This window comes from Coccinella septempunctata, chromosome 3 (assembly GCF_907165205.1).
Source record: "Coccinella septempunctata chromosome 3, icCocSept1.1, whole genome shotgun sequence".
In the NCBI taxonomy this organism is placed as follows: domain Eukaryota; kingdom Metazoa; phylum Arthropoda; class Insecta; order Coleoptera; family Coccinellidae; genus Coccinella; species Coccinella septempunctata.
Window position 1 is genome coordinate 42,745,372 of NC_058191.1, and position 26,949 is coordinate 42,772,320.

Here is a 26,949-nt window from a genome sequence, read left to right on the forward strand (position 1 = left end):
GCTGATCAATTTTTCAAGGGTCGGGGGTGTAAGGTTTTCGCTTTCCTCCAACGATAACAGTCGAAAAGCATTCGAATGCCGTTAATCTTTCAGTCGACCAATTCATCGTTCGATTTTCAGCGTTAACACAACATAATCCACGTATTTATTGCGACGTTTTGGCCGCGTTTCAACCGTTTAAACGCAATGATGCCTCGATGTGTAAAATGATATGGTGAGAGTTATGGTCGATGATGAACTGACGAATTAGTTACGGATAAATCGAAAATGAAAACAACGGTCAGCGGTTAAGGCGAGAGATTGGATTTTTCAATATGTCACACGTCCGGCAGGATGACGGGGACGTTTTTGGAAACTTTTCAAGTCGTTGTCGGCCGGTGCGACTAATTGAAACATCAAGTCCCTCTGAAGCGTGTCCGACACCGAGCCACATTGTTCAAATTCTGCGGATTTATGAATGGATCACTTCCTGTGTTTTGTATTCGTTAGGGAAAAATTCGTTCCTTGGCAAAATATGCCGTTTTCCATTACCATAGCAACGAACAATAACTCATTAGAAGTGTCAGTGTGAAGTTTGAGGTCAAGAAAGTAAACCAGAGTTAGCAATAAATTTAAAGATAGAAGATGTCCACCGAAATTGTGAAAATCGAAAAATTGTAGTATCGATTCATCATCAAGTACCTGTATTTAAAAGGGTTAAGAGGTAAGCAGATTTACGAAGATATGCTTAAAACCCTTGGTGATCGATGTACTTCGTATGCGACCATGAAAAACTGGAATGCAAGCTTCAAAAGAGGTAAATTTTCCATTGAAGATGATAACCGATCTGGAAGGCCAGTTTCTGTGTCAGTTCCCGAAAATATCGATGCAGTTCATGACATGATTTTATCAGAACGTCGAATTGGGCTAAAACGGATATCTGAAGCACTGAATATTTCAAAGGAACGCGTTCATCATATAGTTCAATCAATTTGGACATGAGAAAAATTGCAGCGAAACGGATCCCCAAATGTTTGAATGTTGACCAAAAGCGTGCAAGGGTAGAAGCATCGCGTTCGATCTGTGCTCGATTTGAAAACGATGTAGACTTCTTAAACCGAATTGTTACTATGGATGAGACTTGGGTACATTTCTACGATCCAGAAACAAAGCAACAATCTATGGAATGGAGACACTCTGTTTCTCCAAGGCCTAAGAAGTTTCGTGTCCAAAAATCTGCTGGAAAAGTTCTTGCTTCAGTTTTTTGGGATTGCTATGGAGTAATCATGATTGATTATCTGGATAAGGGTAGAACAATAGCCGGAGATTACTATTCGACATTACTGACCACTCTACGGGACAAAATTAAAGAGAAAAGACTCGGAAAGCTATCCAAAGGTGTTTTGTTTTTGCAGGATACCGCCCCTGCACACAAATCTCATGTTGTCATGCAAAAAAATTCGTGATTTAGGGTTTGAATTACTAGAACACCCCCCTTTTTCACCAGATTTGACTCCATTCGACTATCATCTCCTTCCTCAACTGAAAAAAAGTTTAAAAGGTCGTAAATTTTTTTCCAACGAGAAGGTAATAAAAGCTGCGGAGGTTTGGTTTGCAGAGTAAGAAGAAACATTTTTTTTTAAAGGTCTAGGGACGTTGCAGGTTCAGTGTAATAAATGTATCCAATTAAGAGAAGAATATGTTGAGTAATAAAATATTTTGACATTGAAATTTTGTTTGGTTCTATAGTAGAATTTTTCAATATATCCTAGTAGTAGGTACTGACAAAAAATCTGTTTCGAATCAGTTTGTAATCAAAGTTCGTATTTTCTTTCAATATCCAGCAAAACCACATCTGATCAATATCGATAAAAGATCGATACTATCGTGAAAACCTGAGTAGATATATCGAACTCTGATGAACTCCGACAAGCAAACACTGTTTTTCCCAGTTCACCAACGTTGAAGCGGGCGTTCTTCCCATTCCCCCAACTCACACAAAACTTTCCTAATCATCCAGCTCAGGTTCCCAGTCCGGGCATCCAGGAAGTGGCATAAATTATGCCGCCAAATTCGTCCTTGAGATTTCCATGGACTCCACGTTGTCCGCATCAAACTGTTCACAAAACGTATCCTGATTTATGCCCTCATCAGGTCCAACTTTTCCCCGAAGGCAATTTCCGCCGGGGAGTCCTGGGGGGTGCGTGAGGTAGGATCGGACGTCCAGCAATGTCAAGGTTGCGTCAGCCTCTGGGAAATTATGTGCCGCCGCTTAATTTTCTCGAGAGGACGCGTCTATCGGAATCTTCGAGATTCGTCAAAGTCACCTCTCGTTTTCACTTCTTAATGAAGCCTTTCGTAGCGAGATTGGGATGCTGAATTGGCAATCATCTTGTGGTCGTATAAATCATATTAGGGGCTCTGGTAAAGTATTAAATTTGGGTCTACTCAGGACAATTCATCATGCTTCAACTGAATCGCAAATATGGACTCTTTTACCAGTCTTACCTCACTTTTCTCTCGGTTTTTCTAATCCCTGAAGAAGGTACCAGAGCGTATAGCACTGTCCAAGTCTTCCTGGGTTTTGTGCTACATTCCAGAGGTTCATGTTGGTAAATTATGAAATGAAAACTCAATGGAATCATTGATACGAGGATGAATTGAAAAATTCTCAGCCTGCTATAGACCAAACAAAATTTCAATGACAAAATATTCTATTACTCAACATATTCCCCTCTTAATTGGATATATCCATTACAGCGAACCTGCAACGTCCCTAGACCTTTCAAAAAAAATGTTTCTTCTTGCTTTGCAAATCAGACCTCCACAGCTTTTATTACCTCCTCGTTGGAAGAAAATTCATGACCTTTAAAAGTTTTTTTCAGTTGAGGAAAGAGATGATAGTCGGATGGAGCCAAATCTGGTGAATAAGGGGGGTGTTCTAGTAATTCAAACCCTAAATCACGAATTTTTTGCATGGCAACATGAGATTTATGTGCAGGTGTGTTGTCCTGCAAAAACAAAACACCTTTGGGTAGCTTTCCGCGTGTTTTCTCTTTAATTTTTTCCCGTAGAGAGGTCAGTAATGTCGAATAGTATTCTCCGGTTATTGTTCTACCCTCATCCAAAAAATCAATCATGATTACTCCATGGCAATCCCAAAAAACTGAAGCAAGAGCTTTTCCAGCAGATTTTTGGACACGAAACTTCTTAGGTCTTGGAGAACCAGAGTGTCGCCATTCCATCGATTGTTGCTTTGTTTCTGGATCGTAGAAATGTACCCAAGTTTCATCCATAGTAACAATTCGGTTTAGGAAGTCTACATCGTTTTCAAACCGAGCACAGATCGAACGCGTAGCTTCTACCCTTGCACGCTTTTGGTCAACATTCAAACATTTGGGGATCCGTTTTGCAGCAATTTTTCTCATGTCCAAATTGACGTGAACTGTATGATAAACGCGTTCTTATGAAATATTCAGTGCTTGAGATATCCTTTTTAGCCCAATTCGATGGTTTGATAAAATCATGTCATGAACTGTATCGATATTTTCGGGGACTGACTCTGAAACTGACCTTCCCGATCGGTCATCATCTTCAATGGAAAATTTGAAGCTTGCAGTCCAATTTTTCACGGTCACATACGAAGGACATTGATCACCAAGGGTATTAAGCATATCTGCTTACCTCTTAACCCTTTTAAATACACGTACTCGATGATGGCTCTATACTCACAGATTTTCACAATTTCGGTGGACATGTTCTTTCTTTTAATTAATTGCGTAAATCTGTTTTTTTTTACCTTAAACTTCACACTGACGCTTCTAATGAGTTATTGTTTGTTGCTATGGTAACGCAATATTTTTTTATGCATGGATCTAATCTAGGCTAACTAGATATAAAAACATCCTCGTATAGTTCAAATTGGGTTTCAGATTCTTCAATTTGTTGTTTCCATTGGAGAACATAAAATGTTCGCTCATTACTGACAAGTCCATGGATTTGGAACGTAAGTAAGGTGAATTACATCACGATAAGAAAACATAGTGAAAGTAGGAATACTTTCGAAATTCAGCAAAGACAGGACCCCAAATCTCCACAAATATGTTTGCCAAGGAAGTACAAGCTGCTCGGTTTCATTGTAAAACTGACCGAGTTCTCGAAAAAAATACTACCATGTATTGAAGTTAGTCTGAAATCTACATCTTATTACTATTTATAGCTTGAAGTCGATTCTGCCCGATTTGAAAAATGTAGCTCGTGTCTCAAATTGGAATGGTTCCAGCCATTTTGTCCATTGGTAGGTTTATTGATACCAAATCTTAACATGATGATTAACAATCGGCTTAATTGATAAATGGAGATTCGATGCTTAAGTTTTAGCGATTAATATGAAATTATACCTGATGCTTTATGAAGAAACATATTAAATTCGCCAAGTAGCGATGTTCTTGAAGATTCGAAGTGGGTCAAACTGTTAAAAGTATTTATAAAACTTCATAAATGAAAAACATATTTGAATACATGAAACAAACTCGAAATTACCACTTAATTATCTCATCAATCTTCGAAAACACCCAAATACTTGATGTGATATTCACCTCGTAATGAATTTTTGTGTGACCTACAAGTACGCTTGGCTCAAACACTCAAGAAATGCATACTCACAATGTTTGTAACTTTTTCAAAGTTCTCAGCGCTTCCGTGGGTATTTCGTGAAGATCGCAGTTCTGGAGAATCCTGCAACAAAAAACAAATAATATAAAAAAAGGCGAAAGAAGATACTTGCAGAAAGGCGAAAGCCTAGCAACAGAAAGGAATATCCTCCAGATACAAATAAACCCTAATAAAAGCTCGTGTCTCTCATGTGAAAACACACATTTAGAGAGGGGGCAATACACCAGCATGAAACTGGGGACAATGTCATACGCATTCAAGACAAAGGTCGTATATAACCATCATACATCAACTCTCTTCACGGACGATAGAGGACGTAACCATTTCACGAACATAAAACCAGAAAAACGTCGTTATAATTATAACGACTGCCATCAAATCCTTCACAATGTTACATAGCTCTGTTGAATTAAATTGTCTGCGAAAATTCTGCTGATTTATACATGCGAAAGGGTTTAATAAAAGTTTGGAGTTTGGATAGTGAGGAGTTTGATTTTAGATACTCTGACGCGTTGAGATCACTTTTAATTTTCGAGTGGACTTCACTCCTACTATGCGGGAAGAAGGAGAACTGCAATAACAAAAAATGGACCATAAATCAAGGAATATTGTCGAGAAGAACGAAAAAATTATGCCGGGAGTGTCATGATTTCCGAATTGATGTTTACAATAGGAAGGATTCTACAGTTTCTCCCCTATTTCGGTGTTATGTTCCCCCTTGTGTCGAGTTTTCCACGATAATGTTCCATATTTATTGGCATCCTCAACAGGAAAGGAATCAATCTCAGTTTTTTATGATCCATCTACGCGACATCCAGTTTTTATGATCAAACCAAGGGAGAATTTTCTAGGTGAATTCTGGTAAACATAGCCAGTAAGGCTATAACTACAGGGTGAGTCTTTGACTCGTACAGATATTTTAACAGTAGATTTTCGAGGTCAAAAGAAACACTTTTTCCCAATACCATTTTTTTCGAATCGTCTTGGTTTAAAAGATACAGGCTGTTGAAAAACCATAAAAATGTTATTTTCAGTTGTATTCCACAAACGGTTTTATCGAATGAAGTAAGTTTCGGAATATAGTTTTTCATTTATTTGAGGAATCTTTTTCGAACACAAGATACCACCCACGTCTTCCAGTTTTCTCATTATGACCATTACGTACCATAAAAATACCAAAAATTCAAAGAACCCAACTCTTGGAACTGAGTTGGCTGCTATCTTATGAATATTTGAACGTTTTGTCAAAAGTATTCTTCATATTTTCTCGTATGATACGCTGTTTTCGAGTAATTTGATGTTCAAAAATTGAAATGTATCTGTGAAATAGAAAAATTGGGTACTTTGGCTGATTGAAAGATCCACAGATGTGTAGTGTCACAGATTTTGCTAGTTATTCTGAAAGTAATTTTGTTTTTCCAGAGGTGGCATAGCTAACTATGAAAAGTTTAAATGGCTACATCTTTTTATCAGGGCCGAATAGGAAAAAATGGTATAGGAAAAAAGTGTTTCTTTTGACCTCACGAATCTACTGTTCAAATTTGTACGAGTCAAATACTCACCCTCGGCTGACTGCAATTGGCGAACTCTGCGCCAAACGTCTTGTCGACATGACTGATTGCTCTCATTTCTTCAATCATTGTCGATTAAAATCGAACTTATGCTTTCAAACAAGTGAACATGAGTTTAGTAACAAATTCCACAAGGTTTTTTATGCTACCAATTAAATCAGAGAGCGAGAGCTTGATGAAGTAAGAAAATAATATAATAATAAGTTTATTCGCATAAATATACACAACAGCAATATAACAACCAAAGAATAAACAATATAAGTGTAAGAACATCTGTTTCGAATTATTAACAAAGTGTAGAAAAAAGAAAAAAAGAAGATGGACACATCAATTAAACAGGGCAAGCAAACAGTCCAAAATTTATATGACAACCGAGGGCATCACATGACACAGCCCCACCAACGGAGATCCCCAGGCACACCACAGCAGCGAAAAATAACGTCCACCAGCAGCATGATCGAAAAAATATCATAAAAACAGATTGAAACACCCCTTTTTTTCTAGAACAACACAAGTGTAACAAATGCTCTACAAAACTTGAAAAAATCCACAAATAAAGAGGAATTCTCGAACCGAGTTGAACTTTTTTTTTTTTGGTGGAGAACTTTAAACTCCCGTTCGTTCAGTCTAATAGAAAGACATCGAAATGAGAAACAAATTGTGAGTCAGTGGAGAAACAAACAACCCAGAACGACCGAGAACTTCTCTCCTGCTTCAATTAATTAGTCGGAATCTTCTTTCTGGCTCTGCCATTTTCCACTCAGATACCGCCGACGAAACATCCTCCTTTGCGCTGCTGCGAAACGGGCGCAATGAACAAAATTGTTCCGACTGGCGAAAAACAACCGCCCGCTAATCCCCGCTCGTTGAAATTCTGGAAATCCGGGAATAGGACGTAGCGACTAGTTTCGCTAGGAATAAATTGAAATCACGGAGAGAATTAAAAAGTTTCCCGACTCTAACGGAGTCCCTTTTTCCGCCGCTGGAAAACCGGGGAGAATTTATGTGGCGCATTCGCAGCGTCACTTAATAAGATGCTAAACGGATGTTGCTGGTGCGGGGCCCTGGATGGCACGGAACTTATTGCCCTGGAATATGTGGCGCGATTTTTTTCAATTCGTGTTTCCTCCTGCTGTTATTGCATGGAAGTGCATTCTCACCGCTGTAGACCTTCCAGATGGCTAGAATTTTGATGATATTTTCAGGCAAAAGATTACTTGTGATCATGCATATTGAACCTTGGTAAAATATACAGGGTGTTGTTAAGTTGAGAAGTAGTTGTATGTGGAAGACCAAACTATTGTTTGACAATAAATTTTTTGTAACAATTGCACTCTTGATTAGACTCAAGTCCTTTTACAGATAACAAATTAAGTCCCTTCCACATACATTCGAAGTTGTAGATCACAAATATGTAATTACATAGTTCTTTTCTAGGATCAGTACTTTTTGTGAAAAAATTGGAAAAATTTCAACTTTGAAGAGCTACAGCAGCTAGAAAAATTGTACTGGACATATGCTGATTTTTTCACATATAGATTGATCCTTTGCGAATAAAAACGTCCAATTTTATCCAGCTATAGCGTACAGTTTGGATTTCATGATTTTTTCCGCGAAAGTCAAAAATTTCGGATTTTCCGTAGGCAATAACTTGAAAAATAATCCTCATACAAAAAATCTGTTTGCATATTCGTAATCTACGACCTCGATTCAGCAAATAGTTTGATTATGGTGGAAATTGGAGACTATGAATTTTTTGACAAATTTTCCATACAGATGTATGGAAAAAAATCGATTTTTAGAAAAATATTTTTTGACTCCGATCGAAACCAAATTAACACTCTTACCTAATTGGAGGGAGTAGATGACGAAAATGCAAACAAATATTTAAAAAAAAAATTACTTCTCAAGTTATGGTCGATGGAAAATTCGAAACTTTGGACCTTCGCGGGAAAAATCATAACTTCCAAACTATACGCCACAGCTTGATAAAAATTGGACCATGCCATTCACGAAGGATCAATCTATACGTAAAAAAATCACCATCTGTCCAAACCAATTTTTCTAGACACTGTAGCTCTTCAAAGTTGAGCAATTTTTTGAGTCGTTTTTTTCGTTGAACCACTACTTGAGGAGAAGAACCTTTCTCTCTCCCCACAGCCGAGAATTCCCCTGAAACCACCCCTTTCATTTCCAGTTTTTCCGCCGCGTCCAGCGGCGATCCGTTGTAATAACTCGCAGAGTGGATGTCAACGAATTTATATTCAGCCCGCTGGATGTAAACACACGGCTCTCGACGTATTTCCTCCCTGGCCCATTTACGTGCGCTGCCTCTGATAAGGGGACTTATGCAGTTCCGGCACAAACAGCGCTGCAACCCTGTTTCATCGACCCCTCGCGGGGCGGATTCGCGGAAGTTACGTACGCGTGGGCAGAATCGGTTTCCTGGAATTTTCCGCCTTTGAAACTGGAAAATGTACACAGTTGAAGGATGGGAAATGCGGCATCCAACTCTTCGGGGTTACATCAACAGGGGTCAATGGAAGTATATGCCATATGAGAGTTCATTTGATTCTTGAATGGAGAATTCGTAAATTTCCAAAGACTCAGAAGGACAGGAGACATTTATTACAGCGAACCTGCAACGTCTCTAGACCTTTCTTATTGCTCTGCAAACTAGACCTCCACAGCTTTTATTACCTCCTCGTTGGAAGAAAATTTACGACCTTTTAATTTTTTTTTCAGTTGAGGAAAGAGATGATAGTCGGAAGGAGCCAAATCTGGTGAATAAGGGGGATGTTCCAGCAATTCAAACCACAAATCACGAATTTTTTGCATGACCACATGAGATTTGTGTGCAGGGGCGTTGTCCTGCAAAAACAAAACACCTTTGGATAGCTTTCCGCGTCTTTTCTCTTTAATTCTTTCCCGTAGAGTGGTCAGTTATGTCGAATAGTAATCTCCGGTTATTGTTATACCCTTATCCAAATTCAATCATGATTACTCCATGGCAATCCCAATAAACTGAAGCAAGAACTTTTCCAGCAGATTTTTGGACACGAAACTTCTCAGGTCTTGGAGAACCACCAGAGTGACGCCATTCCATCGATTGTTGCTTTGTTTCTGGATCGTAGAAATGTACCCAAGTCTCATCCATAGTAACAATTCGGTTTAAGAAGTCTACGCGATGCTTCTACCCTTGCACGCTTTTGGTCAACATCCAAACATTTGGGGATCCATTTAGTGCTTCAGATATCCGTTTTAGCCCAATTCGACGTTCTGATAAAATCATGTCATCAACTGCATCGATATTTTCGGGGACTGACACAGAAATTGGCCTTCCCGGTCGGTCATCATCTTCAATGAAAAATTCACCTCTTTTGAAGCTTGCAGTCCAATTTTTCACGGGCGTATACAAAGGACATTGATCTCCAAGGGTATCAAGCATATCCTCGTAAATCTGCTTACCTCTTAACCCTTTTAAATACAGGTACTTGATGATGGCTCGATACTCCAATTTTTCGATTATCACAATTTCGGTGGTCACCTTCTTTCTTTTAATTTATTGCTTAACTCTGGTTTACTTTTTCCACCTCAAACTTCACACTGACACTTCTATTGAGTTATTGTTCGTTGCTATGGTTACGCAATTTTTTTTTTATGCATGGAACTGGTCTATGCTATCTAGATATCAATGCATCCTAGTAACACAAACAAACATCCAGATGACAATAAAACCAGTGCTATGAAAGCACTCAATCCGGGTAAATTCTACAGTGCCATCCCAGGGATGGAATTAGCAGGAGCGTATATCTTTCCTCCTGTATACGTAACCTACAATACTTACAAGCGTTTCAGCTGAGCGTTCTTGATGAAAGTCCTGGGATGAATGAAGTCTAATTTGTTATCCGACATGATCCTGAAACAAACGTTCGGGCATTAGTTTCAAGTTAATACAGTCTGCACATAAATGCCTCGGTTTATTAAGGAAGGAAATGCTGTGGGAAGACGGAAAACTGGATTACCAAGCTCCGGGTCAGGACTATGTGCATGAAAATGGATCACTAGGTGAAGGATTTGCCGTCTACACGAATAGGCGGAACGATGCATCATTTTTCAGTTTGGTTGTATAGCGAGATTCAGAGGCAACAGCATATTATTCAAGAAATATCCGGATCATATGACGTAGGTTCAATATTCTGGGTCCATACGGAACTCTCAGCCTCTGCTGTTCCATTTTCCAGGTTAACTGTTGTATTTGACGTTCTGGATTATTGTAATAAAATCATCAGTAAATTATAAAGACGATTTTTACTGCTGTTGGTTTGGGTCCATTGAACCACCAGTTTGAATCTTATGAAAAATACGATTCCATGATCTGAACTTTTCTGGTTTTCCGCTCTTGTATTCTGAGTACAATTTTTGATCAAATATTAATGGAAACAACAATTCCAAAGGAATTGTCGTTCCAATAATGTGAGTTAGTCATGAACTATCATAGGAAGTCCCAGAGAAGTCGAAAAATTCAGGTGGCGTATCGTGATGAGATATCTCAAAGCGGCGTCCCAAGATCGCATAAGACCACCATCCTCCGATCGAGAGATTCAGTGCTATACTGTACTGACGAGGGAAAATGATCCCGAAACCGGCCTACAGTTGCACTTGAATTTTTCGACTTCTCTGGGACTTCCTATGATAGTTCATGACTAACTCACATTATTGGAACGACAATTCCTTCGGAATTGTTGTTTCCATTAATATTTCAATCTTGCGATGCGCCCGCTTAGGCGACCCTTTTGTTTACAATTTTTGATCGTCCAAGTCACAAGGATATTCCAACCTTGGTGAGGTAGTTCTCACTTGGTTTATTTCGAATCTCGATAGTGTTCCAGAGGGATTGAATTCCCACGTTATCTACCGATATATGAGATGACAGATAGGCACCATCGACTATTGGAATTAACTGGCTGGCCCAGAGTGGGTAGAGATAAACGACACACTACAGAAAAACAGGACCCTTGGGAGATTATCGACTTGAGAAGGAAGACTGCACATCCCCTGAGCATCTGCAGCTTCTACATCCATCAATAATGGAGTCGTGACGCTTCTAGAATAATTTTTGCCATTCGGATCAGTTTGGGATTTTACTTTTTGATTTACGAGCCCGATGTAATGGGGAAATATGGCAGAATAGCAAGAAGAAATATTTCTTTTGAAAGGTCTGGAGACGTTGCAGGTTCGCTGTAATAAATGTATCCAATTAAGAGGAGAATATGTTGAGTAATAAAATATTTTGACATTGAAATTTTGTTTGGTTCTATAGTAGGCTAAGAATTGTTCAATATATCCTCGTACATTAGGGATACGACGTTGTAGGGGTGAATGAATTCATTCATATTTCTCTGAACTCCCTGGAGCTGAGAAAATGCGGAAAATCCCAATTGGGATCTAATTCCCCACGTTCGAAAATCCCGAAATTTCGCCTCAGAAACGCTGATTCAAACATTCAGCGTCCCATCCAGTGGATAGTGGTGATTGAGCCTTTTGGATTGAATTGAAACCGAATGCAGGAATTGAGGTTCCCCGTTCCCAACATATATTTCTCGGCTTCTCGGATTCAAATAGAGGTGATTCTCAGTCTGCTCACCGTCTGCGAAAGTCCTGACACTCAAGAAATTGGTCTAGACACATACTAACCCTTCCATAATGTGCGGTTGATGCACGTTGAACTGGCAATTTGTTGAAAAATGGGGGGGAAAATGAGAATTGAAATTTTTCGCATTGCTTCACTCGGATATTGTTGTTCGTTGGCAGAGCTGGGCAAAATAGATGCTCTGCTTTTATTGAAATACATATAACAAAAAACTTCCTCAAGAATTTGGGGTACATGTATACGAAATACAAAATACAAAGCTTCTAGTCTTGCACTTGCGAAGTTTAACTCTTTCTAAATGTCGATTTTCTGTTGAATATTGCAGGAAAAACCCCGATTGACATTCAACGTTCAAAACAATGCGTACTTCCACTTATAGAAGTTTTAAATGAAAGCGATGAAAAGAGAAACAAAGGAAATTTCGATGACTCCATTTTGGCAATTAGGAACGTGGCTCGAAATATGAAAAGCGATGATTAATTGCCATGAAAAGGCACTTTTCCAAGTCGAGTTCGGATAAGTCTGGAGAAAAAAGGAGTCCTTCTAATGGGATTATCCTTTGTACGAGGTGTTCCTCGAAATTGAAACTCTAGGCAACAATCACAAGCATTTATATCTCCGGAAATGAGAGACAAGAACGAGATTCGATAAGAAATATGGACTCCTTTTATTATATTTTCAGATAACTTCACTGGAAAAAACAATAATCAAGCTTTGGGAGTTTTAGAAGCTTGTCATGAGTCCCCTTAATCTCCTTGTGAAACACTGTACAATGAGAATGATTCGACGAACAACGTGTTAGCACTTTGAATGTGAATTTTACTGTTCATATTCCAATTCTTTTGTGAAAACTTTCTTTACTCCCCCTGTATATCCTGAACATTTCCTGCCTGACGAGGATACAATGGAAGTTATTGCCAGGCTTCCAACAAACTTGAAGGCCAAGTCCGAGGTGCAGAACAGCTGCTGTTAACAGTTTCCAGATCATGTCCTCCTCATTTTGCCCGCTCTGATGAAAACTTCGCATTTCTGGGGCGGAATATTCCTCCCTGATAGGGCTATGGGGGCGTTGTAAATGAGGTCCTGAAATCATTCCGTATCCGAGAGGAATATTAAGCTGAAAAATGGACGGTTATTCTCAGCCCCAAAATTAAATTTTTTCCATTTGCTGGAGATTTCTAGCGAAGCCAACTATTTCGAAGGGTTGTCTGATGTTTGCGACAATGAAATCCTCAGAGATTTGGATGAAATCACATCGTTTATTCAGGCCACATAATCACTCTAATTTGTCTATGTGCTATTATGTCAATAAATGATGATATACGAGGATATATTGAAAAATTCTTAGCCTACTATAGAACCAAACAGAATTTCAATCTCAAAATATTTTATTACTCAACATATTCTCCTCTTAATTGGATTAATTTATTATAGCTAACCTGCAACGTCTCTAGACCTTTCAGAAATGAATGTTTCCTTTTGCTCTGCAAACCAGAACTATACAGCTGTTGTTACCTCCTCGTTGAAAGAAAATTTACGACCTTTCAAACTTTTTTTCAGTTGAGGAAAGAGATGATAGTCAAATGGAGCCAAATCTGGTGAATAAGGAGGGTGTTCTGATAATTCAAACCCTCAATCAAGAATTTTTTGCATAGCAACATGAGATTTCTGTGCAGGGGCGTTGTCCTGCAAAAACAGAACACCTTTGGATAGCATCTTTTCTTTTTAATTTTTTCCCGTAGAGTGGTCAGTAATGTCGAATAGTTATCTCCAGTTATTGTTCTACCCTTATACAAAAAATCAATCATGATTACTCCATGGCAATCCCAAAAAACTGAAGCAAGAACTTTTCCAGCAGATTTTTGGACACGAAACTTCTTAGGTCTTGGAGAACCAGAGTGTCGCCATTCAATCGATTGTTGCTTTGTTTCTGGACCGTAGAAATGTATCCAAGTCTCATCCATAGTAACAATTGGGTTAAAGAAGTCTACATCATTTTCAAATCGAGCACAGATCGAACGCGATGCTTCTACCCTTCCACGCTTTTGGTCAACATTCAAACATTTGGGGATCCATTTTGCAGCAATTTTTCTCATGTCCAAATTGACGTGAACTATATGATGAACGAGTTCGTATGAAATATTCAGTGCTTCAGATATCCGTTTTAGCCCAATTTGACGGTCTGATAAAATCATATCATGAACTGCATCGATCATCTTCAATGGAAAATGTACCTCTTTTGAAGCTTGCAGTCCAATTCTTCACGGTCGCATACGAAGGACATTGATCACCAAGGGTATTAAGCATATCTTCGTGAATCTGCTTAGCTCTTAACCCTTTTAAATACAGGTACTCGATGATGGCTCGATACTCCAATTTTTCGATTTTCACAATTTCGGTGGACATCTTCTTTCTTTTAATTAATTGCATAACTCTGGTTTACTTTTTGACCTCAAACTTCACACTGACACTTCTAATGAGTTATTGTTCGTTACTATGGTAACGCAATATTTTTTATGCATGGAACTGGTGTAGGCTAACTAGATATCAATACATTCTCGTATATAAGTTGTTTATTGTTCCATCTTTTATCCATAACTACCCAAAGAACAAAGTTCCTCTTCTCATATTAACGATTGAACACTTCATATGATCGCAGTATATATCCTCGAAGTTCCCAGAAATAAAAGACGGTATAAAAAACTCTTATCGAGTATCATCTTCTATTTCGGAAACGCTTATAAAAGATGGCCCTATCAGATTCGCATGCATCGCGATCTGCCAAGAGCAACAAGATAAATCTACGACTTCGCCCTACCAGTTGATTGTTTCAGCGACGATAAAATCCACATCCTATATTGATTCCTTGGATTTCATAACGCAGAAATAGGGGTATAGGTCAACGAAATGCATTCCGGACCTTTGTACGTGGCTCATGTCTTGACTTATGGCTCTCATATTTTTCGACTTGTCTGAACGATCATAATTTACGATAGTGTGGACGTCGAGCTACGTCATTACTGTCCCATTTTCAGGATGTTTTCCACCGGATTTCAGATTTTCCGTCGGTACTGTATATTTGCCGGGTTTTTCTTTCGTGATTTCATAAAACTGCGGTATAATCATCATAAGACTGTATTCGAAATAATGAAAGATTTTATTTTTTTGTTCCGTTTGAGGTAGCCGAGAAAATATGAAACTGGCTTGTTATATTTGTCGTTCCGGGAAAGTCTATGAAATGAGAAAATTAAGATGGAATTAACCTCCATAGAATCAGCGGTGAATGGCCTAGCAAGGAAATGCGCCCACGCAAAATTCAGCTACAGCGGTCGTGTTATTGTTAGAGATTCGCTACGATGCAAAGTTTTCATGCATATTCCCCTGGAGTTCCGGTAAGAATGAATATTGCATTTTACAAGACATCTATTATATGAATCCTTCCATTGAATTCTGATTCCAGAAATCAACTTCACGAGATTGAAATTTATTTATGTCTGAAGAATCTTCAGTCGATATGTTCGTAAGAACTACTCGATTTTCGATATGGAAATTAGTATATTTTCTTCTTAGCCATGGTGAGAAGTAGATAAGGGTATTTTTCGATTGAGAAAGTAATACAAAACCTTTCGAACTGAGAAAAATGTACCTACAAAAAAGAGTTTCAGAAGAAGCTGAAACCCGATAGAGAATTACACAAGAGGAACTTTGCGAGACAAGAATACTTCAGAAATCCTTAGCCAGAAAATGCTACTGACTGGATTTCTTACAGAGCATTGTTGCCTTAGAAAGCAGAAGAGTGTAGCAGAAACTGACGAAGGCAAATAGAGTATTTTTGTACTTACAGTTCTTCTAAATTTGGATAGTTCGCCAGGGATGTTTCATTCAATACCGTTATGTTGTTGTTGGATAAGTCTCTGAAAACAAAATATCATCATTAAAACAATATCTTACAATGGAAATTGATAGGCAATAAATGACAATCAGTAATGAAGAAATTATTCGAAACAATCTTATACATATTATTACATATTCTAGGCAGATCTATGAGAAAGTTTGCAGAGTTTCCTCTCAATCTATTCAGGTAATCCTAGCTATTTGTTCATAGACACGATCTCTAAAATTATACATTCCCGTTTCTTTTTCCCTCGTTCCTTTGTTTATCATGTGAATCATTCCCAATAAACGACCCCGTGGCGAATAAACAAGTTACAATCGAAACACAAATAGATGAGATCCCGATCAAAACAATGGAGTGCATATCCGTGGAATATCTGGAACGGGATCAAGTCGGAAATAAAAATTGCTTTCATCGTCTTCGTAGCTCGGTTCAGGTTGATGTTCGGCAGTTTCCTGACGAGTTTTTGGGAGTACAATTTGACAGTTGAAGGTTATTAATCTATGATTAATATATCAGTGTCAGGGTGGCAGAGAGGTTAGACATCAGTTCATAATATTTAGTAGTTCATATATCTCTGAATTTTATACAAAAACCTTGTTTATTACTGTGTTGAGTACATTAGCATTCGTGGTTCCAGGAGTGATTTGGGGGGGGAAAGCATGATTTTATATTTGGAATATTGTAAGGTGTTTGTTGATATAAAATAGGTGTATCTTTGTAATTGTAATATGAGCTATAAATTCGAAAGAAAAGTACTTTGAAACTGATTCTCATTTGAAGAGGCAAATAAAATTATCTTCGAGTCAATTATCTTCCAGAAAAATTATCGTAGATTTAAACGTGATACATATTCTGAAAGAGCATTTCTTTTAGTAATGAATCTGAGAATTTTATCCATCTCGGCACAACCATTCGGTCTTGAGGAAGTTTTAACTGAACCTTTTGGGAATTTTCGAGGGTCATCTTTCGAGAAATTTATCTTCCAGGAAAATTATCGTAGATCTATATGTGATACATATTCTGAAAGAGCAACTCTTCTAGTAGTAAATCTGAGAATTTCATCCATATTGGCACAACCGTTCGGTCTTGAGGAAGTTTTAACTAAACCTAACTATTTGGAATTTTTCGAAGGTCATCTTTCGAGTCGATTATCTTCTAGGAAAATTATCGTAGATCTAAATGTGATACATATTCTGAAAGAGCAACTCTTCTAGTAATAAATCTGAGAACCTCATCCATTTCGGCACAATCGTTCGTTCTTGAGGAAGTTTTAACTGAACCCAACTTTTTGGGATTTCTTGAAGGTCATCTTTAGAGTGATTTATCTCCCAGGAAAATCATCGTAGATCTAAATGTGATACATATTTTGAAAGAGCAACTCTTCTAGTAATGAATTTGAGAATTTTGTCCATTTCAACATAACCGTTCGGTCTTGACGATTCTTCAACTGACCCTATGTTTTCTGGGGATTTTTCGAAGGTCAACTTTCCGCACGCGTATGTCCTAAAAAAATCATCGGTGGTCCAATTGTGATACATATTCTAAAAGACCATCTCTTCTAGTAATGAATCTAGAAATTTCATCGAGCTCGGTGAAACCGTTCCGTCTTGACGAATTTTTAACTGACCCCATCTTTTTGTGAAACGCAAAGGACGCGCGTATCTACCAGAAAAGTCATTCCTAAAAGAGCAACTCTCGAAATTTTATCGTGCTCGATGCAATAAAGGTTCCAGGAGTTACTTTGGGTTGGGTTGGCAAATAAAAAAATCCGAACCAAACTAAACTATTAAACTCGCAATATGAAGGAACATTCTTCTATCTTCTAGTGGTAAGATCCCAACAAAATTGTGCATAAGTAGCGGTGTCTATGATCGTTTTTTGGTCGTTCTTCACAGGGAATCTTACGTCGAATTGCTATCGTCTGATTTCCAGTTTCCATTGAATATCAACAACGTCAATAAATAATCCAACTTTTGTCCGTCGCCGAGATATTCGTAAATGCGCTCGCATGTCGCAAACCACCGAGCAGCGAATAAGAATAATTGTGATATCGCTGATTTATGTGCAGTTCGATGCATGTTCAATCTTGACGGGAACTTTCCTATCGTTCGATATGTCTGTGCTTTCGTCGTTGACTGGAAAATGTCGAAAAATGGCGCGGTTCCCCGATAAATTTCCAAGAGAGAGAGGCCTCAGACGAATAACGCGACAAGGTTCGACATTTTTTCACCAATTAACGAACGCGATCACCGCACATACCTGAGTAATTATATCCAGATAAGGCATCGATAGACGGAGATCGAGAATTGACGGATCGACCTGAATTGTGACGATTAAAATGACGACATGCCGATGCGTGGCATTGGAAAATTCGCGGCTTTTCGTCGGAAAGGATTCCGCAAGATTGATTTGGACCAAGCCCCAAAAAATTCACACGCCCTTTACCAACACTTTGTCGACTTCACAGCGACCTCAAGAAGATGGTCATTTCTTCAAATCGTGTTTGAGAGCACCATATTAGATTAAATGCAAAAGGACCTCAAATTATTGAGCAATGGCGCTTGACAGTGAGGCTCAAACAACCAAGGCAACAGTAATCCCATTTATCCGAAAAAGGAAACTATCAGCTATGAGATCTCTGTCTCTAAATGGGGACCTGATGGAGTGGAAGCTTCTAGTAGTTCTAGTAAAGCAAAAAAAGCCTTGATGGTGTGCAGAGATCTGTTTGGTAAAACTTGGGGATGTAACCCAAAAATAGTTCCCTAGTCCGGCATTCCAAGGCCAGTCAAAATAGTATGAGAAAACCCTCTATAGAATACGAAGGCTAGCTTGGAGCAAAAACTCCCTTCCAAGGCCCTTTCTGTGATTCAAAGAGAATGCACCTACAAGAAATAGTTTAAGGGGGAGGAAGAGACCGAAAGAAAACTACTCTGGAAGAATCTTCTGAGACTGGAACACTCCAAAAGTTTCTTTGGAATCTTTAACATTGCAAAACTAAGCAGTATATGGATCTCAGCAAGAATATGCTAAAGCTCCTTTCTGGATTCTTTACAGAGTCCACTGTCGTCTCAAGAAGCGTCTAATGAGAATGGGTCTAGCCCACCGATATCAGCCTGGAGGTTGAAACTCTAGAACAGGTCGAGCAGTTCAAATACTAAGGAAGCTTTATAAATGCTACGGCTAACAACCGTATCAATTCGGCATCACGGGCATTCTGGAAGCTAAAGGACAGAGTGTTTCAAAATCACGACCTCAATCTGAAGACCAAGACAGCTGTTTACAAAGCAATGGTCCTCCCAATACTTCTTTACGGAAGCGAAAGCTGGACGCCCTACAGGCGACATATTAAACAGCTTGAGCAAACGCAACAACGTCATCTTAGACAAATAATGCACATCAGATGGTTCCACAAAGTTTCAAATGCAGAAGCTTTGCAACGCGCGAGTTGTATAACAATTGAGATTCAAGTAACAAGGCCCAACTCAGATGGAGCGGCCAAATTCTGAGGATACAAGGCACAAGACTCCCCAAAATGGCTCTGTATGGCAAATTCACAGAGGAAGCTCGGAAACCAGGAGTCCATTATGAGCTGTTTGAGGATATACTGCATCAATCCCAAAAATCAGAAGCTGCCAATCATTACTGGGAACAACTAGCGTTGGACAGATCACAGTGGAGGTCTTTGGTCCACAGTTATAATGGAGACTTGAGAAGAGTACAGCGGCGGCCAGATCTGGTTGGTGACTATCCATGCCCAGAGTGTGGAAGGATCTGTAGATCGCGGTTGGGTCTCTTCAGTCACAGGAGGGCCTACAGTGGCAAGTAGCCCCTAAAAATTATAGGTTTGATCGCATCGGATACTTCAGATCACTTTGAAGTTTAGAATCTAGAGTTCCTTCATCACCAATAGTGTCCTAGTACATCTTTCCCAGCTTTGAACTCAATATTTCCCAATAAAAATGCCCTTTCATGTTCACGCGACACTTCACACTTGCTTCGATAATCTAACTTCCCAATACCCGTGTATCTCGAAGCAAAACTTGCTTCGTGAAAATACGTTTCCCCTAACGTCAGTTTCTCGCATCCAGATCAGATACTAACATCTGTATCTTTCAGCTCCAATAACGTTCAGAGACACAAGTCTTTCCCTACTCGGAAACTCGAATTCAGACTGCTTCAATAAATGCACACACAATTGAATTCTTGTAGGATTTATCGCTCGCGCTTCCCCTCAGAAAGTGATTTGTTCTCACAAAGAAAATCGTTTGAAAATGAAACAATTATGGAATCGGATCCCGATCCGAGCAGTTACGCTGTTGCAATGTCGACGTTTTGATTATTGCATGAAAGAAAAGAAAAGAGTTTCGCCTCATTTCTCGTAGCGAAGGGACAATTCCTACTACTGCTACTTCACAACTTGCTGATAATTTCTTCAGCGAAGACAGCTGCCGAAGCCAATCCAAAGACTGTTAGTTGGACGCACCTTTCATTCGAATGGTGTGGCTTTATCAAGATATACATAGATGAGTGCGCTACCTATCGACGGGTAGGCGAATGCTCTACCTAGGTCGCACGTGTCGTCTGTAGATTCCTTTAGATTCTAGATTTTAAAGGGGGTTGCATTCCACTGGGACCTTCTGTGCTCCCCATCAGAGCTGTTTTCGCCGCCATTCAGTTAGAAGTTGTAGCATATTCTTGCTAGGATACAGACACTTCTTGAAAGTTGTGGGAGTTTCAAGGGATTTTTTTTGGATGATCCATCCTAAGAAAATTCCGCCAGAGTTTTCTTTTTTCTCCTGGAATTCTTTTACGTAGTGCGGGAAACTTTCTCAGGTAGGAGACTTGAACCACCTCGAATATTTCATTTCAAGTTCGCGCTACTCGTATCGCAAATAGCTTGCGACATACTCCTAACAAGGCACAGCTAGTGGCTGCTCCATTTTGGCCGCCATCAGAACAGTTCGGGAGTGAGAGGGTTGAACGTCATTTTGTTGTAAGGAAGTAAGAAATTGAATAATGTCGGTTGTTACACTGCCTGAAAGGTTTAATAGGTGGGTGGTGCTATTTAGTTTTATTGCTTTCATCGATTAATATTGTTTTACAAACGATGAGCCTTTTTAATAATAGTTGTAAAAGTTTCAAGAAAACATCTGTTGAATAGACTAAAAGGGATTGAGTGAGACTTGACCCATGCTATGGTCGGGAGACATGATCAGTGATCCAAGTTTCCCGCACTGAGGTTCAAAAGAGTAAAAAACATCTCGGAAACAAGGGACAGTGACTCTGAAATAGAAAATATGTATTTCATACGCTAGCAGCTCAGAGGATCTACAGATAATGATGGACACCTATAAACATATATACGAAGCTTTAGGCCCTAGACTCAATATTGACAAGACCAAAATCCTGGTAAGTCCGCCACAAAGCCTTCAAACAGATATCAGCCTGGACAATGAAACTCTAGAACAGGTCGAGCAGTTCAAATACTTGGGAAGCTTCATAAATACTATGGCTAACCTGGACACGGATACACAACCGTATCAATTCGGCATCACGGGCATTCTGGAAGCTGAAGGACCGAGTGTTCCAAAATCACGACCTCAATCTGAAGACCAAGACAGCTGTTTACAGAGCAGTGGTCCTCCCAACGCTTCTTTACGGAAGCGAAAGCTGGACTCCCTACAGGCGACATATTAAACAGCTTGAACAGACGCAGCAACGTCATCTAAGACAGATAATGCACATCAGATGATTCCACAAAGTTTCGAATGCAGAAGTCTTGCAGCGCGCGAGTTGTACAACAATTGAGACTCAAGTAACGAGGGCCCGACTCAGATGGAGCGGCCACATTCTGAGGATGCAAGACACAAGACTCCCCAAAATAGCTCTATACGGCGAACTCACTGAGGGAGTCCGGAAACCAGGAGGCCAGTATAAGCGGTTTAAGGATACACTACATCAATCCCTAAAATCAGTTAATGCTAATCATAACTGGGAACAACTAGCGTTAGACAGGTCACAGTGGAGGTCTTTGGTGCACAGTTATAATGGAGACTCGAGAAGGATACAGCGGCGGCCAGATCTGGTTGGAGACTATCCATGCCCTGAGTGTGGAAGGATCTGCAGGTCACGGTTGGGTCTCTTTAGTCACAGGAGGGCACACAGTCGCAACTAGCGCTAAGAAGTTACAAGTCTGTTCGAATTTTTTTCTTTTTTTTTCTTTTTCTTCTTCTTTTTGTAGATTTATTCCCGGTAACGGGATACAGCAATGAATGAATGAATGAATGAATGAATGACATAGACAACCGTTGGTCATTGGAAATTGTTTTCTCTCAATTATTTTCCTGATAAACAAACTTATGGTCAAGTCTCTCTCGCTCCTTGTTCAACTCTCCCATGGGTTAAGGAGACATGAGCCAATTTTCGGTTATTAAAAAAAGAATCGCTGTACTCAAAATGTTCATCTCACCATCACTCTACTATTATCTATCGTTACCTATTGGGGCAAGATATCTTCACGCAAAAAAAATGAGTTGCTACCATTTACAGATACAACTTAAGTGGCTTCAGAGTGAAAAGAGTTTCAACTCTCCCGGACTTCCCCTACATTTTCCAATACCACACAGAAAAGTTCCTGGGCAATGGAAGAAGGAAACAACCTGTAGATTGCTAAGTTTTCCTTGAGGATTACTGGATCGCGTAGTCAAAAACCTCAAGCTCCAGAATCGATACGTCATCAGTGCTTTCAGATTGACTGAATTATTACCCGAAGCCTTCATAAATTTAGTTTATAGCATGGGTTTCCTCGCTAATTTGGGAAATGCCACCACCGCAAATAAACCACTTATTGTCGTTTCCCCGAAGTGATATTTATGTAGTCCTTTACGATGCCGGTTTTCGCTAAGATCTCCGACGATATCCGTACGAGCCGAAACGCATGAAAAATGGACTTTCCAATACAGCTCCAAGACGTTCGACTGCATCGTTTATGCCCGCGAAAAATTATTTTTATCGGGTCCAACAACCTGAAAATCTGCGCTCAAACAAAAGACCATTCCAGATTTATCTCCCTGCTTTCGAACGCAGAAGCTGGCGATGTGAAAAACCGGTCGTATGTTTCGAAATTGTCGCGGCAAGGGATTGCCAGCTTACGAAATGCATCGATTTCTATTGATATCGAACAACTTTCAACGAATCATCATGTTCAGCTTCCTAAAAAGAAGCAAGCTGTTTGGAATTTAAGTTTTTCGTCATGGCATATCGTACTGTGGAAGTTCTGCATACGTAACATGTGTCCTCTGCCATGTCACAACAATTACACCGCTTAACTGACCCACCGCAGACATTACAAAAGTTCCCCAATGCTTTGACGGACATTTGGCAAAACATTCTTAAAACTTCCTCATCAACAATAGAGTAAGAGCCCTACGAAAAGCTGGAGGAAGTCCTACCCAATTCTAAACCTTGATTTTAAACTGTTTGTAGCAGAAAGAACCATTTTCAAGCGTGCTCACTCCACAGGTAGAATCTTCATTTGTTTTATTGTGTATAAGTACACAATATTCAATATTTGATAGAGCAGCATGGAAAAATTTAAATTGATCATAAGAAAAATAATTTTTTCTCATTTCCACAAAATTTTTTCTGGTTATCTGCTTGCTACCTATCGATGCATTTGCGACATCCCTGTTTTAAAACTGGTCGTATGATTCGGGATTCATTATGTCTCCTGGAATGATTCACGCTTCCTATTAATTATCCTGTTTTGAAATAGTGCTGAAAGAATCCAACAATATAAATTGCGGCCGACAAATAGCCGGCCATTAGGAGAGCATTTATCAGGTGGTATGTTTACAGGAAGCTTTGCGCATTTCAGGAATTTCAGATTTCAGGATAATTACCAGAATATCCACACTATCTCACTGGATGAACGCAGTGATGTCTGAGCGATTTTCATTGCGCGAATTTTTTCACCGACGAGCACTCATCAGTTGAGAGATGAGACTGATGAGAGGTTTAAAAGTGCAATTGGTAACTGTGCAGCAAGTATGTAGTTCTTAATGGAATCGTAGGTAATTATGAATTGAAGAGATGGTTCAGTGAAAGCAACAATTCTTTGTACAAAGAAGTAGACGGACCATGTTTTTGATTTACTGTGGTGCATTTTTAAGAACGCCACAAGTGTGTCAAGGCGATCGTGAATTTGTAGTGGATTTAAAATGGTGTATTGCGCAGAAGAAAGGGTGAAAATGATAAAATTATCTTTAAGAAATAACGACTAACAGCGACTTTATTTAACGAACGATATCCTGGAAAGAATGCATGCGCTGCTTACGTTGTGCAACTGGTTGTCAAATTTGACGCTACTGGTTCAGTCGGAAAGAAAAAGAGTGTATACTGCATTCACATTTATTATAGCAGTCGGTTAGGTTAGGTTGGGTTAGGTTAGGTTAGGTAACTCTAAGGGAAAAAAATTAAAGAGAAAAGACGCGGAGATCTATCCAAAAGTGTTTTTTTTTGCAGGACAACGCCCCTGCATACAAAAAAATCGTGATTTAGGGTTTGAATTACACCCCCGTTATTCACCAGATTTGGCTCCATCCGATTACCATCTCTGTCCTCAACTGAAAAAAGTTTTCAAGGTTGTAAATTTTCTTCCAAAGAGGAGGTAATAAAAGCTGTGTAGGTCTGGTTTGCAGAGCAAGAAGAAACATTTTTTTTGAAAGGTCTTGAGAAGTAGCAGGTTCGCTGTAATAAATGTATCCACTTAAGAGGGGAATATGTTGAGTAATAAAATATTTTGACGTTTAAATTTGATTTGGTTCTATATTAGGCTAAGAATTTTTCAATATACCCTCGTAGGTACCTTGCAGTTAGTATTATAGCTACGTCATGACATGGAGTAGAAGAATAGACAGTATCTTCACACTTAGAAAAGGGTTAAGGCTTAGCAGGAAGGCCTTTAGCAAGATCATCGGCATTATGATTTCCTCCGATACTAAAATGCCCTGGCAGCCTTAGTACACCTTACTTCACCTAGCCAGTGGCTTTCTTGGATGTTTTTTCTTCATTCCTAGAGCGGTTTCTTGACGCGCATTTCCGAATCTAGGGTAGCATTCTCGTCTGTCCCAATTATTTCTCACCGGGCCTGGAAAACACGTGTTGAAATTAGCGTGGGCCCTCTTAAGCCCGTCTACTTCATGTTAATTATGTTGTCGCCTCTCAGGATCCCTTTCGGAATCCATTCATCAGCGCGATGCGCCAATAGAGAAGCGGAAATCGCGGAGTGAAACACGTGGAAAACGGCCGTAATTTCACAATGAAATGATGGGAATATCGGAGGCGGCTGCGTTAATAATAATTCCGCAGTCGATCTCGAAAACGTTGAGAGTTAATTCTGTTCTCGGATCGGCGTGTTTTCATTGAAAAATTTATGGCGGTCGCAACGGTGACAGATCTGGATAATCGGGGGGATACATTTATAATTATAGTGGAGATCGGGATTAAGTCGCTTCCAGCGTGGATCCGAATGGGATCTGTGTCATTCATCATTTTTATTTGACGTGAACAAAATACCATACAATTTCCATCCGAAGACATTCTTACATATATTTTCCTGCTCTGCGAACACATTTTTCAGTCTTTCAATGTATTTTTAATTATGTTGCTGATTTTTGTCCTCTTAAATGTTTTCTCTGTTATACAGGGTGTGTCTTTGACTCGTAAAAGTATGTTTACAGTAAAGTACGAGGAAGTATTAATATCTAGTTGGCCTAGACTAGGTCCATGCATAGAAAAAAATATTACGTTACCATAGCAACGAACAATAACTCATTAGAAGTGTCAGTGTGAAGTTTGAGGTCGAAAGAGTAAACCAGAGTTACGCAATAAATTAAAAGAAAGAAGATGTCCACCGAAATTGTGAAAATCGAGAAATTTGAGTATCGAGCCATCATCAAGTACCTGTATTTAAAAGGGTTGAGAGGTCAACAGATTCACGAAGATATGCTTAATACCTTCGGTGATCAATGTCCTTCGTATGCGACCGTGAAAAATTGGACTGCAAGCTGCAAAAGAGGTAAATTTCTCATTGGAGATGATGACCATCCCGATGGATGGCCAGTTTCTGTGTCAGTCCCCGAAAATATCGATGCAGTTCAAGACATGAATTTATCAGACCGTCGAATTGGGCTCAAACGGGTATTTGAAGAACTGAATATTTCATACGAACGCGTTCATCATATAGTTCACGTCAATTTGGACATGAGAAAAATTGCTGCAAAATGGATCCCCAAATGTTTGAATGTTGACCAAAAGCGTGCAAGGGTAGAAGCATCGCGTTCGATCTGTGCTCGATTTGAGAACGATGTGGACTGCTTAAACCGAATAGTTACTATGGATGAGACTTGGGTACATTTCTACGATCCAGAAACAAAGCAGCAATCGATGGAATGGCGACACTCTGGTTCTCCAAGACCTAAGAAGAAGTTTCGTGTCCAAAAATCTGCTGGAAAAGTTCTTGCTTCAGTTTTTTGGTATTGCCATGGAGTAATCATGATTGATTTTTTGGACAAGAGTAAAATAATAACCCCAGATTACTATTCGACATTACTGACCACTTTACGGGAAAAATCAAAGATAAAAGACTTGGAAAGCTATCCAAAGGTGTTTTGTTTTTACAGAACAACGCCCCTGTACATAAATCTCATGTTGCCATGCAAAAAATTCGTGATTTAGGCTTTGAATTACTGGAACACCCCCCTTAGTCACCAGATTTGGTTCCATCCGACTATCATCTCTTTCTTCAACTGAAAAAAAGTTTAAAAGGTCGTAAATCATCTTCCAACGAGGAGATAATAAAAGCTGTGGAGGTCTGGTTTGCAGAGCAAGAAGAAACATTTCTTTCAAAGGTCTGGAGACGTTGCAGTTTCGCTGTAATGAATGTATCCAATTGAGAAGAGGATATGTTGAGTAATAAAATATTTTGACATTGAAATTTTGTTTGGTTCTATATATAGTATCCTCGTACAGGATTGCTGGTGCTTCCAAGAATGAGCAGATCTACATTGACAATTTTTTGAGTGAACTGTTTTTATTACAGATAGATACTGAAGATACATTTCGACTTAGAACAGAGAGGAATGGGCAAATAAATGACCTAGCTAAGTGAGGAA

The 26,949-nt window shown here is 39.2% G+C and overlaps 1 protein-coding gene across 2 annotated transcripts in view; it reads right to left on the reverse strand.

Moving 5' to 3' along the window:
- Positions 1-26,949, reverse strand: part of LOC123310171 (lutropin-choriogonadotropic hormone receptor) — a 104,229-nt gene that overhangs the window by 16,159 nt on the left and 61,121 nt on the right. For both annotated transcript variants that reach the window (XM_044893583.1, XM_044893582.1), the window contains exons 2-4: positions 15,720-15,791; positions 10,072-10,143; positions 4,645-4,716 (exon numbers count right to left, since the gene is read on the reverse strand). In XM_044893583.1, coding sequence (XP_044749518.1) covers positions 4,645-4,716; positions 10,072-10,143; positions 15,720-15,791 — 216 coding nt within the window. The remainder of the gene's footprint in view (positions 1-4,644; positions 4,717-10,071; positions 10,144-15,719; positions 15,792-26,949) is intronic.